Source organism: Ostrea edulis, chromosome 6 (assembly GCF_947568905.1).
Source record: "Ostrea edulis chromosome 6, xbOstEdul1.1, whole genome shotgun sequence".
NCBI lineage: Eukaryota > Metazoa > Mollusca > Bivalvia > Ostreida > Ostreidae > Ostrea > Ostrea edulis.
Genome location: NC_079169.1, coordinates 31,058,746 through 31,074,656, shown reverse-complemented (window position 1 = coordinate 31,074,656; position 15,911 = coordinate 31,058,746). Strand labels below are relative to the sequence as shown.

Genomic DNA, 15,911 nt, shown 5'->3' with positions numbered 1-15,911 from the left:
GTTCTATATAATTTAGCTGTGAAATTAAATCTTGAATTCAGAACAAACAAAAGGAAATTCCTTTTTTAAATGAAGGTCAAGGACACATATGTTAACAATTGCCCTGTGTCATTCCTTAAATATGATAAACAAATACATGTTGTTACTGATTAAAAGTCAACATTAGATAATTGCATCATCTGCAGATGGTGAAGTGAAATTTAGCTCAATATTTGATAACAATTTGTATAAGTTTTATAATTTAAACTGTTTTGGAGACAACACCCTGTATGTTCTCGGTATTCACTCCAGCATTACAGAGTGAAAATCTACCAATGATATTTTGTCTTTCATACAGAATGACTTGCATTTAACAAAGCAGCGATTCCAGACCATCTCTGTAACATTATCACAACAGCTGTTCTTGCTAGTTGTCTCCATGGGCTGTCTCGTATTTACCACGTAAGTTTCGTGACCATACAAGGACATGAGAAACAGACAGTGTTATCTCACTTTTCTTGATTTTTTTTTCAGTGATCTTCATGATCTTCCTTGTTTTTGTTTAAAAAAGTTCAGTCGAGAATTTCTTGAAATAAATTTAAGTCGAAACTTAAGTCTAAGATTTACTCAAATTCTGACTGCTCAAACGTATAAACTTGAGATTTTTTTTGAGAAACCCAAGCCTGGTCCTCCTCTCTGTATAAGACATGTGTCTATAATTAGATTCTACTAATTCAATTCGATCATTTTATTGATAATTCTTATTAATAGTAAGAATGGTTTAAGAATAAGTTGTATCGCTTGACTGGATTTATCGTCCACTAATTTTTGTGTACTCGTTGTTATGACAGGATCTGCGGGATCCAACACATACAGAGGAGCAGCCACACCCATCCACTGACTCTCTTTGAGTCATTTTACTTTGTGATAGTGACCTTCTCCACGGTGGGATATGGCGATATATCACCTGACAACTGGTTGGGTCAGCTCTTCATGCTGACTATGATCTGCCTAGCATTTGCTTTCATTCCTAGACAGGTCAGTTGTATAAAGATATGGGATCTAGCAGACATTCTCTAACATGTGATTTTTATCCCCCACCTCTAGAGATGGCATGGGGTATTGATTTGAGTTTGTCCGTCTGTCAGCCTGTAACCTTGGTTTCATAATATTTCAAATATCATCTGAGCTTTAGCAATATGACTTCAAGCAGAGAGTCTCCACAACTTAAGGATGATTATAATGGGGGGGGAGGGGGGGGGGTGTCAAAAAGACCAAGGTCAAAGTTGCATGAAGTTGAGGACATAGCTAGAAAATTAAAAAAAACCCTGAATGCACAATAGAGTAAAATTTAAATGCACATGTTTGATATGCATAGTCAGAAATAATAATACAGTAACCGCATGCTTACCAAACAGAAATAATAATACAGTAACCGCATGCTTACCAAACAGGAATAATAATACAGTAACCGCATGCTTACCAAACAGGAATAATAATACAGTAACCGCATGCTTACCAAACAGGAATAATAATACAGTAACCGCATGCTTACCAAACAGAAATAATAATACAGTAACCGCATGCTTACCAAACAGAAATAATAATACAGTAACCGCATGCTTACCAAACAGAAATAATAATACAGTAACCGCATGCTTACCAAACTAATTGTTTTTAAAAAGTGAAGGTGGTTAACTTCTCTCTTAATTAAATGATTGTGTTAAATTTGAATACCCAAGAAGATTATCAGAAATATATGTCTGTGATTGCTGTTCACTAAAGATTATCAGTTTGTGTCTATAAATGCTATTCACTAAGATTATCAGTTTGTGAATGCTATTCACTAAGATTATCAGTTTGTGTCTGTGAATGCTATTCACTAAGATTATCAGTTTGTGAATATTGTTCACTTCCAGATAGAGGGAATACACTCGACATGGAAGGAGCGTAAGAAGACCGGAGGAGAGTACAGTTCTCGTCACGCGGCCGGACACAGACATGTTGTGGTTTGTACCAGTCATCTCAGTGCTGAGTACACCATGGACTTCCTGATAGAATTCTACGCTAACAGGAAGTTAGAGGTACTGTCTCAAAGACCGTAGAATTGTGTGCATTGAAAGAAACCGGCATATTGAATGGAGTGAGTTAGCACTCCATGAAATATAGGATGGTGGGAAAAGGCTTGAGGTGTATCATCTCATATACTTTCAAAAACCAAAAGACATTTTTTATATTTACATTTTGATTGGCGTTGGTGGCCGAGTGGCTAGGCCGTCAGACTTTCGACAGAAAGGTCGTGGGTTCGAGTCCTGGCCGCGGCAGGGCTGACGTTGTGTCCTTGGCAAAGGCACTTTATGTGAATTTCCTCACTCCACCCAAGTGTAAAAGGGGTACCTGGCTATATAGACAGTGACAGATATTGTTAGAATGTTAGTGCTCTAGCGCTTGTAATGACAGCTTGCACTGTATGCTTCCTAGGAGGCTGAGAAAGTTCTAGATTGATATAAGGTCTGCCGGGGTAATAATGTACATTGATTATTGTAAAGCGCTTTGAGCAGCATACGCTGGAAAAGGCGCTATATAAAACCAATCATTATTATTATTATTTATTATTGCATTTTGTGGCAAACCTGTGATGTATTCCTTAGTTTGTGTTCATACACTGTGTTTTACCTTCTTCTAAAGTTGAAAGTTCATGAGATACCAACCTTTGATGTCAGTACGATTGCTAAGGGAAAAATAGAATGAATGTAAATGGATGAAAATACCAGGCAAAGAAATAAACACCTCTTTGTCAGTGAGCAGATTTTTGTGTCGCCAGGAAAGTGTTACAACATTTGGGTGTTGTCATGTAATCTGTCCATATGTCACACCCTTGAATGTTGTAACCGTAAAAGATGGGAATTGATATTTACCACGTGGTGTATTCCTGGTGTAAGGGTTATTCAGTATAAACCATATGATCTTTAATGATGCAGTCGCTTGGGACACATGTTGCTATGCTCTCTGTAGTTCAGATTTTAAAAATGCACAGGGTTTAATTTAATATTTGAAGATTTTCTGTATTATCTGATTTTATTTTAGGATCACATAGTCGTGCTTTTAAGCTCTGATGAGAAGGATACCAGTTTACAGATCATTCTTAAGGATCCGAAATGGGCCCATCGTGTGATTTACATGAAAGGGTCTGCTCTGAAGGATACCGACCTTCAGAGATGCAGGTAAGGTCAAGGGTACACAAGTACAAGTAAAATGATAATTGTGACATGTTTTGTTTTTTTGAGTTAATATTAATTAATTATACATATTTAGAGCATTTAGAGTTAGTAGCATGACACACACACACCCCACCCCCACCCCCAAATTTTTTTAAGCGGGAAAATTTTTACAGTAGAAATTCACACTTCAACTCTGGCTTGTTATAACATTGTAAACATCAGATTGTGTCTGGTTGTGGATCTCTTGTATTACAAACAGTAAGATTGTAAATACTCTCTAGCTATTTTTCTTTCATAAAATTACTGGTATATGAAAAACATTTCTGTTTAGCAGGATTAGATATCCATTCATGCTTATATTTTTCATTGTAGGTTGCAACAGGCAGATGCTTGCTTTATTTTGGCCCCAAGTAAATGTCAAAATCGAGATGAGGCCGTGAGTTGCTTACAATCGTTTTTTTTAGGTTTCAGTGCATTTATGATTCCCACAAAAATTCATTTGTGCATTAACTTGAATGTTTAAAAGTAATTTTTATTGATCTTCCATTAAGAGGGGATATAGAACGTTTCACTTTTTCTTGATAGAATGAATTTTTTTGTGTTCTTTGTTAAGATATTTTTATGTAACTTAATTTTTAAAACCTGTAAACACTTGAATTTGTAACCTGTTCATATTTCAAAAAATCTTTTAGGACCAGCATACAATTCTGAGATCCTGGGCTATCAAAGACTTCGCTCCTCAGTGCAGGCAGTACATCCAACTCTTCAAAACAGAGCACAAATTACACGTCAAGTTTGCTGGTTGGTGGACATCTTTATATCTCAGAAGATTAAATTCCTTCCCAACATGATATGTTACATGTCAATCTATTATTGAATTAGAAGGATCTTGCTAAAAATATTCCTCCTCTAGAAACTGATTGGCAACTTCTAAATCCATTCTCTTGTTTTCATACTGCACAGAAATAAGTTATCTTCTAACTTCATTATGTTATGTTTTGTTCACAACCTGTAGGGGGAGAGTGTCTCATTGCTTTGAAGTTTTGTTTTATTATTGATTTGTTTGTAACTAAGTAGTGCATGTGATATTTGAGTTCTGTAGCAATAGATTTGATTTTCAGAGCATGTGGTTTGTGAGGATGAGTTTAAGTATGCCTTATTGGCTAACAACTGTCTGTATCCAGGACTGTCCACTCTGGTCACTCTACTACTCCACACCACTAACAGGGAGTAAGTATTGCCTGTATCGTGAACTGACCATGCTGGTCACTACTACTCCACACCACTAACAGGGAGTAAGTATTGTCTGTCTGTCCGTCTGGTCACTCAACCTTATGTATTAAAGAACTGTGGAAAGAGCCAATTTGGGGGGGGGGGGGGGGGGGGGGGGGGGGGTATTTTGTGATACCAAATACTCATGCTGTACTGTATAGGACATTAATTTGATGGACAGGTTGTAAATTCCATGGTTTTTTTTACATAGACACAATCGCAGGTTCATGAATTCACGGATTTGAATCACGACCACCCCCAACACCCCACTTCCATTGTCTTGTATTTCAACACATTGTGTAGTAACAGAGACAACTCCAGTTTTTTCCCCTTGAAGATAAGCCATTGCATAAGTGAACTGTATTCATTTAGTAACTAACCATTTTCAGGGGGTTTAGATACTAGAACATTCAGTAGTTTTGTCAAACAAAAAAAGGATTAAATCAGTTATCCATTAGTGTCAGTTTAGAGCGCTAGTTCTTCATTCTAATTTTAAAATTTGTAGATTCTTGAAAGACGAATTTGAGTATAAATCATTTTTTATCTTTATTATTTTTTCTTACAAGTTTTTTTTTTGTGTGTACAATTCTCATGCTTTTTTTTTTTTTTTATTTCAGTAAGTATTTAATTTTTCTTAAGCTCAAGTTATAATTTGCTTCTTAACATAAAATTTTTCAAACATAAAGTATTGTCATACCGGCATGTTCAGGTTGCAGTCAGAGTGTAGAACAATCGGTATATTTACTCATATCTGTTCTGTAAGAAGTGTCATTGATTTGAGCCGTCAGATTCCATATAATTGCAGAAATCTCATAATGGCATTAAGCATTACCGTTCATACTCTCATATACTGTACAATAGATTACTGATTATACGTGAGGAATTTATTATTGCATAATTTCATGAGAGGCATCACTTGCAAAATGAAATTACTCGCTTTTATTCTTATATTCTAAAATACACGTAAAAACATGTGATCTCTTACAAATTTATGTTCTCACGATTTGAAGTCTATGGATTGAGCCATTTTGCGATATTAAATACTCGCGTAAAATAAATGTACAATATTTTCAAAAATGAAATTTATTTTTATTTTTTACTTTCATTTCTGTTCAGAATATTCCCAGCCGTTGAAATATCGTACTATATTTATCAAGATTCATACGCACATCGTTCACATTCATGAGGAAATGGCTATCATTTCAATTGGTAAAGATATCGAAGGCAAAAGCGTCGGAAATGTAAATATAAAGAAATAAAAATATATAATAAAGTTATTGAAAAAGGGATTTTTTTTGGTAGAAATAGAGTACATTTAGAGTATTAGAGCAAATATTTTATGGCAACAAAAATGCTTATATCAATTCTCTTTAGCTTGCCACATGCACTTACTTTTTGCCTAATCATAGTTTTTGTGTAAAAACTGCATATATATTGATGTGTTTTGTTCAGATATTGGGCTGATTTTTAATGCTACTCACATGTACACATTGTTTTCTTTGTAGTAAGCTATTCTGACTAAAATTGATTTAGGCATCCTTAACCCTCAGTTTATAAATATCTAAATGTGGGGCTTGCTGTACTCTAGAATGCATTGAAATGTATGATGTAATGATGTTACTCTCACCGTAGATTAGGGGAGGTGGGGATGGAGACCTGGCAACATGTGTACGGCAGACACTCGGGAAACGAAGTCTACCATATCCAGCTCAGTAAAAGCGTCTTCTTCCAGAAGTACGAGGGTCAAAGCTTTACCAATGCCTCAGCTGATGCTCATAAAAGGTAAAATTGTCATGTCATATTGAGAGGGATCGAGTTATAATAGGTTTCATTGTTAGAGGTAAATGTTGTATGGTATGTCTTCAGAGATGATAACTCTACGTACAATCCTTTTTTTAAATTAGTTTATTATTTAAGTGATGATTTTAGATTTAGCAAATGATAAGAAATTCTTTTCTTTTTGAGGGGTTTTAGTACAGTTATTTTATTTTTTGACAGACATTCTATATTTTTTTTCATTTTAGAAACTTAATTAATACATTAGATCCTTAGTATGTTTTTCTGTACATTATCACATTAGTCTGTATTTTTATAAATAGATTTGGGGTGTGTTTGATTGGTGTTCTTGATGTCACAAACGAAGAGCCTCGTCTTCAGTTGAATCCAGGATCTTCTCACAAGTTGAAGGCATCTGATTACTGCTTTTACATAGGAGAATTTAAAGAAGAATTCTCTAAAATCAAGTGTCAGAATGTGATTCAAGAGGAAATATCAACAAAAGATAATACTCCCATTACCAGGAAAAACAAGAGTTTGGGTTAGTAAGACTTCAGTATTTTAATCTTGTAGAGAGATTTTGAATGCGATGATTAGAACCAATTATTGGGTAAGGTATGTTAATAGCATTAATCCTTGTAGAACAAGTGTCAGAGGTTTTGGAGAAATGGATCAAACAAGATCTGGAGTCGGAAAACTATGGAGAAGAGAGTGTGTTTAATTCTACCATCACAAACGAATGGGGACAGGAAATTGCTCGACGCATCCGTCGACAGAGTGAGGTGGAGATTCGTAAACCAGACACATTTACGGAGGATTCGGCAGTGATAGAGGCTCAGGTGAACGCTAATGTAGGAAAAGGAAGAAAGGTCCCCTGCGTTTTACAAGTTCACAATGACATGGGACAAGACCAGTAAGCTGTGCTTATAATTCACCATAGAGATTTATCAGGGTATATTACATTCAGAAGAATTCATCGCAGGATTAAACAGATATATTTTCAAAATCTTAAGATGTATGTATAACACTTTACTTCCTAGAAATATGGTTCAGATTTGACCTTTAAGGAGGAATGCTACACCAGAGAAATTTGATATGGATGAGAAGTGGAGGATATGTACAACAATATTTTGAAATTGAAAACTTTCAAATTAACTTTACTTAGTCAAAACATACAATTTTAGTAGAAAGTAATCTGAAAAAAATTTAAAACCCCTGCTGGACTCGTACCCATGATCTACAGTTCAGCAGTCAATGTACTAACCTACTGAGCTACTCTGCTAGGCAATGATTTTTATAAATGAATAGACAAATATTACTGATATTTATATTTTCATTCATGTTTAAAAGGCAGTCAGCCATTATGATGATGTACAGTACCTCCTTAAGATGTCTGTGTTGTAATATAGTTAAGTCAGCCATTATGATGATGTAGAGTACCTCCTTAAAATGTCTGTGTTATGATATTGTGATGCAATTTTAGGATGGTAACTGGTCCTCCTCCAGTCACCTTGTACTCGGGAAACAGGAGAACTCTGTGTCACCTGATGGGTGCCCCAAGACCAAAGTGTTGTCTGCAGTGGGGAGAGGTAAATATTCAATCTTTCTGTTCAGAACTCTGTCAGTAAATCACTTAATAATACATCTTTTTTTATTCAGATCTCTGTCAGTAAATGATATATTTAATCTTACTGTTCAGAACTCTGTCAGTAAATGATCTATTCAATCTAGCTACCAGTAATATTTCCTTAGCTATAGGAACAGCCTTTACTTCTTGCCATGTGTCATATTCTTCAGAACTGTGAACACTGCACGTACAAGAATGCGAATGATGACCGCTGGCAGGGTCAGCTGATTATTCTGGCAGTGGAACATGCTTGTGCCGGGATCCATAACTTTATTGTACCTCTCAGGTCTCATTTCATCAGTAGAAACTCGCTGAGTCCAATCATATTGCTTCTGGAAGACAGGTGAGTTTCATGTGTGTACTGTTCATGATAGAAAGACAAATTTGGTAAAGTCCTGTTATACAGTCCAACCTCGTTATCTCAAACTTGATGGGACCAAGAAATTTTTTCTCAAAATATCCAAGAATTCAAGATATTGAGGCTTAAATGCATAAAGAAAATGTTCACTTTCAACATTTCCATGGTATTCGAGATATCGATGTTCAAGATACCAAAGGTCAGTGGTAGAAATCGGAGGCCTGCTGGATAATTTTAGTGTATGTTCTGGTAACGTACTTGAGGATAGACTGTGCAGTAGTAACAGCTTGTGGAAACTATTAGAATGTTACTTTGCTATAACCAAAAACCTTAAAACCCGAGCTCCCGTGACACAGCAGATGAATAAACAAGTATAAATTCTTGCAGTTTACCAGAAAATGTGTGTATTTTTGCATTGTCAGGAAAAGAATTACATGTACCTTGGTATAACAATGGGTTCAATATATAAAATTTTCTTGTTTTCACAGAGGCAATTTTAACATTTTTGTAGTGTTCTGTTTTACAGCTTGGACGATATGTTTCTAACACTTTTGTAATGCTCTGTTTTACAGCCCGGACGACATGTTTCTCAGTTCTATTGGACATTTTCCTTTGGTTTACTGGATGAAAGGGAAGATTTCTTGGTATGTATTTCCTGGAAAATCTGAATATTTGATGCCTTGCATGCAAAAAATTTAATTGTTGTCATGATCACTGATACACAAATGAAACTAGAAAGTGTACTCCTCTGTTCAATAATTCAGAAACTGCTATATCTAATTTCATATTTCATGGAAAGGTAATACATGTGTACAATGAATACAAAACTTTATTGTGTAGATTTTTAAGCTCCTGGATTCAAGATTAAGGAAATTAACTGATGATAAGTCTTTTCACATTAGCACTCTGGACAAAAAATAAGTGTCCAAATTAAGATCGAAGAAAGTATTTGATGTAGAAATTTCATAAGGTTAAATATCTTGTATGCCATTTTCAGCCCCCTAGATCGGTATTACGGGATATGTTGACCTTTTTGTCCATTTTTTCATCTTGTCTTCAACTTTAACACTGATCAAAATTTGTCAGTCAAACTTTCTATAGTGTGTAGAGTACTTTTTATCTCCCCACAGACTGTAACTATTGTTAAACAGGATACTTTCTATCTCCCTACAGACTGTAAATATTGTTAAACAGGATTTGCCAGTTAAACTTTCTATAGTGTGTAGAGTACTTTTTATCGCCCCACAGACTGTAACTATTGTTAAACGGGATTAGAAAATAATAGCACCTCATTGTGATGCAAATAACGTTAAACTTCTATTTTTAGCATTGATGACCTGTTGCTGGCTGGAATAAACAAGGTCAGTCACTTGGTGGTGGTCAATCATGATGCTATGCGGGAAAACATGGAGGAGACTATGGTGGACTCGGAGACTATTGTAGCAGTGCAGACCATTCTCAAGTAGGTGTTTATACAACTGATTGTACTGTACAACGTTTTCCTGGAAATAATTTTGCTCTAACAAGTTTTATGTCAGGGTAGTCATGCAACATATTGAAGTTTTTTTTCTGTGTATATTATATAGATTGTTTCCAAACACGAATATCATCACTGAGTTGAGCCAAGCCACCAGTATAAGATTCATGCAGTTCCATGCCAATAGTACTCACTATGCGAAACAGGACTCCAGGCTGCAGAAGGTAGGTGTCCCCAAGTAATGAAGTTAAAAAACGGACTTCTGGAGAACTCGTACCCAGGAGAACCCGTACCCAGAAATTTGGGTACGAGTTCTCCAAGAGAAGTCGTACCCATCAATATCTGGGTACCAGTTCTCCTGGAGAAAAGCTTTGTCATTTTATCAAATAGAAATGTGGGTACGAGTTCTCCTAAAGAAAAAACTTGTCAATTGTATTATAAAAATTTGGGTACGAGTTCTCCTGGTGAAAAACTTCATCATTTTGTCATATAAATCTAGGTACGAGTTCTCCTCCATGTGCCGGAGAATAGAGGTACGCTATAAAAATATAATGTCCCAGGTTTAAAATTGGTGTTTAATTGCAATAATTATACTAATTATCGTCTCAAGCCAAACAGCAATTCCAATGAAAAACAAAACAACAAACAAGTATGATCATTGTATTTACTTTTTTTATTCAATTGAAAGGCATGTTCATAGTAAATTACGTATGAATTATGAAATCCTCGATTTTTTCAAGGAGAAATTGTACACAGATTCCAATACCTAAAAATGGTTCAATTCTTAATGAGATAAACTCGTATAAAAATTTTGATTACTATATAATGACAGACTTTTTCTCCAGGAGAACTCTTGCCAGAATTTAGGGCCTATATGACAAAAAAGACATAGTTTTTCTCCCGGAGAATCCAATTTATTTTTTTTCTCCGGGAGAACTCGTACCCAGATTTTTATGACAGAAATGACAAAGTTTTCTCTGCAGGGGAACTCGTACCCAGATTTTTATAATACAATTGACAAGTTTTTCTCCAGGAGAACTCATACCCAGATATTGATGGGTATGACTTCTTTTGGAGAACTCGTTCCCGGATACGAGTTCTCCTGGAGAAGTCGTACCGGGGTACAACCTCTCCAGGAGAACTCGTACCCAAATTTCTGGGTACGAGTTCTCCTGATACCATAGAACGTAGGTGTCTCCTGGGAATAAGGTTATAGAACGTAGGTGTCTCCTGGGAATGAGGTTATAGAACGTAGTTGTCTCCTGGTGATGAGGCTATAGAAGGTAGGTGTTCCCAAGTAATGAGGCTCTAGAATGTAGGTGTTTCCAGGTGATGAGGCTCTAGAAGGTAGGTGTCTCCAGGTGATGAGGCTGTAGAAGGTAGGTGTCTCCAGGTGATGAGGCTGTAGAAGGTAGGTGTCTCCAGGTGATGAGGCTGTAGAAGGTAGGTGTCTCCTGGGAATGAGGCAAATTAATCCTTTGTTTTGATATTCAGATAATTTTTAAATCACTAAATGATGAATATATCATCATATATAAATTTCCATTGAGTGAAACATTCACGTAAACAATATACATGTACAACCAACCATTTTTGTTACAATATTTTTAGGTTGTGAATGGGAAAATGAGTTCTGCTCTTTCCCACATTTTTCGTCAACCATTCGCTGCGGGACAAGTATTCAGTGCCAGTATGCTTAACAGTCTTCTCTATCAGGTAAACAGAGAGATTCATTTATTTATCAAATTATGAGAAATGCATATCTTTTCTGTCAGGTACATTGTAATAAGAAATTGACATCTACACTATCGGGTAATAAGTATTACCCCACCTCGGATTGTTTTTTTATTTCATGAAATGCTGGCTAATGATTGATTTACATTAGTCACATGAAGGGAAGGTATATTGTGTAAGTAATGTTTATTGGGTGGAAAACTGTCAACATCTGAAAGGATTTTGTCTTTGTTTATGTTAATAATATTTCTTCTCCAGTAAGACACTATGCTTGCTAGATTTTTATGCAGAAACAATAAACTTTTATACAAATTCTTTAATGGAAACCCTATTTATTCCTCAAAATCTGCTGTAAAAATTCCTATATTTGCCCTATAACCTGCAAAAAAAATTCCTATAATCCTATATTTTTTGGACCAAAAGTGGCTTGACACCCTGATGTGGCCATCAGTGGAGTAAATTTGTTACATGGTCATTTATTGAACAGGTACAGATGATACCTGCTTCATGAATTTCACACCCAGCTGTGCTTCACCTCATGGGGTATGACATTATTAACCAGGTACCATCCCATACCCAGTCCATGAATGACTATGTGTCTAATAATACATGTCTACATATGTACACTATTATGACATTAATAACCAGGTACCATCCCATACCCAGTCCATGAATGACTATGTGTCTAATAATACATGTCTACATATGTACACTATTATGCAATAAGAAATACACATTTAAACTATCAGATAATAAGAAATACACATTTATACTATCAGATAATAAGAACTACACATCTTCTCTATATTAAAGGTAATATTACACACACCTTTTGTATATCAAGCTCTAGAAAAAGGTACAACGATGAAATGATTCGGCATTAGAGTCAGAATTTGATGAAATGATTCGGCATTAGAGTCAGAATTTGATGAAATTATTCGGCATTTGAGTTAGAATTTGATGAAATTATTCGGCATTTGAGTTAGAATTTGATGAAATGATTCGGCATTAGAGTTAGAATTTTTTGCATGAAGTCTCTGCACTGTTACATTTTGAGGATGCTGTATATAATTAATACTGTCTGTGATTTAGCTTCGTTACACCTGTAATTTAGCTTCGTTACACCTGTACTTTAGCTTCGTTACACCTGTACTTTAGGAAATATAATTGGTTGTAAGGAATGGTGTTTTGCTTTATTTTTCAGACCTTTGTAAAGGGATATTTAATCACACTAGTCAGGTTGTTGTTGGGCATTGATGCTGAAGAGAACTCAGGTCATCTCTCAAGTGTAAGTGGAATTAATTTCTGCTGATAAATTTCAAGTCTTGTTAAATTTCAAGTCTTGTTAAGTTAAAATAGCTGAAATTATGGACAATTTCATACAACAGAAGCCGTATGCTGTTAATTTTCTTGGCGGAATGGAAATGGGATGGTTTGCTATTTGTGATATGATTATGTATGGCGTTTCTGTTTTCTTCTGCTTGCATCATATTCAAACTTTTACAGGTCAGGGTTCAGCGTATGACCTATGCAAGATATAGCACTTATGGGGATCTCTATACTGCCATGGCAACAACCACAGGGGAAATCCCTATTGCTATTTATAGAACAGAGGAGAATGTGGATCCTATGACAGCAGTCCATAGTGTGAGTACTGTACAGAATATATACAATACTAATGGAATACAGAATACATACAATACTGTGAAATACAGATTACATACAATACTGTGAAATACAGAATACATACAATACTGTGAAATACAGAATACATACAATACTAATGGAATACAGAATACATACAATACTGTGAAATACAGAATACATACAATACTGTGAAATACAGAATACATACAATACTGTGAAATACAGAATACATACAATACTGTGAAATACAAATACATACAATACTATGAAATTAATTTGAAAAGAGTTGATTTTTAGTGTTAATTCTGTGATGTTCAGTCTAAAAATACCTGTGAAAATTGTTCTTGTATTGGTGTATATATGTTTTAGTCTTTGTTTAGGTATTGAATGTGTAATAAATATTTTTCATTTCTAACAAATGAAATATGACTTTGGTAATCATGGGGTCTTTTTGAAGGGTTTATGAAATAAAAATAACCCACAATAGGAATTTGCAAAATTTTGATTTCTGCTTGATTTATTTCACCTTGAATTTTACATTGAGGTCTATGGGAAGAGCATGTTTTATCAACAACAAAAAATTTAAAAGAAATTGTATTTTCATTAATATCTCTTGATAAAAAGTTACATAAATTTTCTCTTTATAAAAGTATGAAATAAAATTAATAGTTTACCACATATATGTTTAGAGAATTAATTTTTCAAAAAACATTTCAAGGGCAATAACTCTTCCAAAACGTTTTAGTGCAAAAAGATCAGCTTCTAATCATTTACCACTCATGTGAATTTGATCTATTTCACATTAATTATTATTTAACTACAAACATTTATCTTGATTTAAATTATTCAAATTTATTCAGTCTCCTTTCATTACACATTGAATGCCTTTTAAAAGTTCTAGCAGTAACTGAATGTAAAAATGATGTTTAAAGTTTTATTTTGGTGCCCATTCCTTCCTCAGACGGACAATAAGAACAACAACCACCATGAGTGTGATGACAGGAAGTTCTCCACCAAGATGAGCGGAGGAGGGTTGTTCTCCAAGTCGTCCAATAAAAAGGCAGAGAAAGAGACGGCAGACTTAGCAGCACTTGTCAAGAGCCGACTCGTGAATCTAGGCATGAAAGCGTCTGATTATGGTAAGAGTCGGTCCCTGCTGTGTGAAGTTACTGCTGTTTCGCTGCAGGGCTGGGCGTCATTGTGTTCTGAGGAATGCTCCACTGTTTGGTTTTCAAATATTTCACGTAGTTATTTATTAATATGGAATGTTGGTGATTGGTGCATACTGTTGGAATGGAGATGGGAGTTTTCATTTGATTTTAATGTCCCAATGTGTCAAATACCCTAATGGGGCTCATCAAAACGGGGACATATTTGAAACACAGAATAGTTATATACCACATTCATACAAACTTCTATAAACCTGCGTAACATAGTTACAAACCAGAATATGATTCTAATTCCTGTGACCTTGACCTGTCACAAATGACTGAGGTGGATGATCAAGACAGATGATTATTCAAAAGCAACCTTTGGATCAAGTATTGGTATATAAGATTTCTCTAAAATCAGAAATATATCAATGGAACAAAAATTTTGACAATTTTTCCTCAGTAGCCTCAAAATGACCTTGGCCAAGGATTGTGCCTCAGACAGGTTTCAATCAGCCTTTGTGTAATATACGATTGTGCAGTTTCTTTGCTTTAAATATGGTTGGAAATTTTGTTCCTTTTCATTAAGTGGCTTTGACCTTGCCCACATTCCAAAACATGGCTTACAGATCTAAGTGACCTCTATATCAGGTGTCAGCTTTATATCTTTGGTAACAAGGTAGAATCAGAAATCCAATTTAAATTTTTTCCCCTCCCATTTACTTTGATCTAATACAAATGACTCTCAGTTAGTCATTACACTCTCTCGGATCCAAAGCAGTCTTTATGTATAGTACGAGTATTACCCAGACACAATTGTGCAGACATAAAAATGTAATAGCTGTATGTGAAGTAAAATATCAGTAGGACCAAGTTCTCATACCTAATCATTGATCTGTCTTGCATACCTGTACAGACAGACAGTTTAAAAGACACAGATTGACTCCCTTTATATACTCTCCCCCAACTTCATTTGCAGTGTATAAAAAATGTAGGGGCTGTATATGAGATAAAATATCATGTGTAGGATCAAGTTTCTACACCTGATTGTTAATATGTCGTGCATACCTGTAAATTATGAATGTCTGCTTTATGTGGGTACTGTGTGTTTACAGGTGATGATTTCAGTAAGTAACAAGCAATTTTCGTACTCTTAATGCCTGGAAGTACACTTTGTATTGTAAAGAATGCACTATATATAATATAGTATGTATAATACTATGTATAATATACAACAATTCTGTGATCTTTTAGCTCACCTGAGCTGAAAGCTCAAGTGAGCTTTTCTGATCGCATGTTGTCTGTCTGTCTGTTAACTTTTTACATTTTCGACTTCTTCTCCAGAACCACTGGGCCAATTTCAACCAAACTTGGCCAAAAGCATCCTTGGGTGAAGGGCTTTCAAGTTTGTTCAAATGAAGGGCCATGTTCCTTTCAAAGGAGAGATAATCACAAAAATGCAAAAATAGAGTGGGGTCATTTAAAAATCTTCCTCTCAAGAACCACTGGGCCAGAAAAGATTGAGATTTACATGAAAGCTTCCTGATATAGTGCAGATTCAAGTTTGTTAAAATCATGACCCCCAGGGGTATGATGGGGCCACAATAGGGGATCAAAGTTTTACATACAAATATATAGGGAAAATCATTAAAAATCTTCTTCTGAAAAA

General features: G+C 35.2%; 1 protein-coding gene across 12 annotated transcripts in view; it reads left to right on the top strand.

Annotated features, from left to right (window-relative positions):
• Window positions 1–15,911, top strand: part of LOC125646647 (potassium channel subfamily T member 1-like) — a 41,966-nt gene that overhangs the window by 18,088 nt on the left and 7,967 nt on the right. For all 12 annotated transcript variants that reach the window (XM_048873111.2, XM_048873106.2, XM_048873107.2 and 9 more), the window contains 19 exons: window positions 338–441; window positions 831–1,017; window positions 1,899–2,063; window positions 3,067–3,203; window positions 3,573–3,636; window positions 3,893–4,001; window positions 4,322–4,430; window positions 6,105–6,254; window positions 6,572–6,789; window positions 6,891–7,161; window positions 7,732–7,837; window positions 8,046–8,218; window positions 8,806–8,877; window positions 9,561–9,695; window positions 9,820–9,934; window positions 11,322–11,426; window positions 12,649–12,732; window positions 12,951–13,091; window positions 14,053–14,230. In XM_048873111.2, coding sequence (XP_048729068.2) covers window positions 338–441; window positions 831–1,017; window positions 1,899–2,063; window positions 3,067–3,203; window positions 3,573–3,636; window positions 3,893–4,001; window positions 4,322–4,430; window positions 6,105–6,254; window positions 6,572–6,789; window positions 6,891–7,161; window positions 7,732–7,837; window positions 8,046–8,218; window positions 8,806–8,877; window positions 9,561–9,695; window positions 9,820–9,934; window positions 11,322–11,426; window positions 12,649–12,732; window positions 12,951–13,091; window positions 14,053–14,230 — 2,623 coding nt within the window. The remainder of the gene's footprint in view (window positions 1–337; window positions 442–830; window positions 1,018–1,898; window positions 2,064–3,066; window positions 3,204–3,572; window positions 3,637–3,892; window positions 4,002–4,321; window positions 4,431–6,104; window positions 6,255–6,571; window positions 6,790–6,890; window positions 7,162–7,731; window positions 7,838–8,045; window positions 8,219–8,805; window positions 8,878–9,560; window positions 9,696–9,819; window positions 9,935–11,321; window positions 11,427–12,648; window positions 12,733–12,950; window positions 13,092–14,052; window positions 14,231–15,911) is intronic.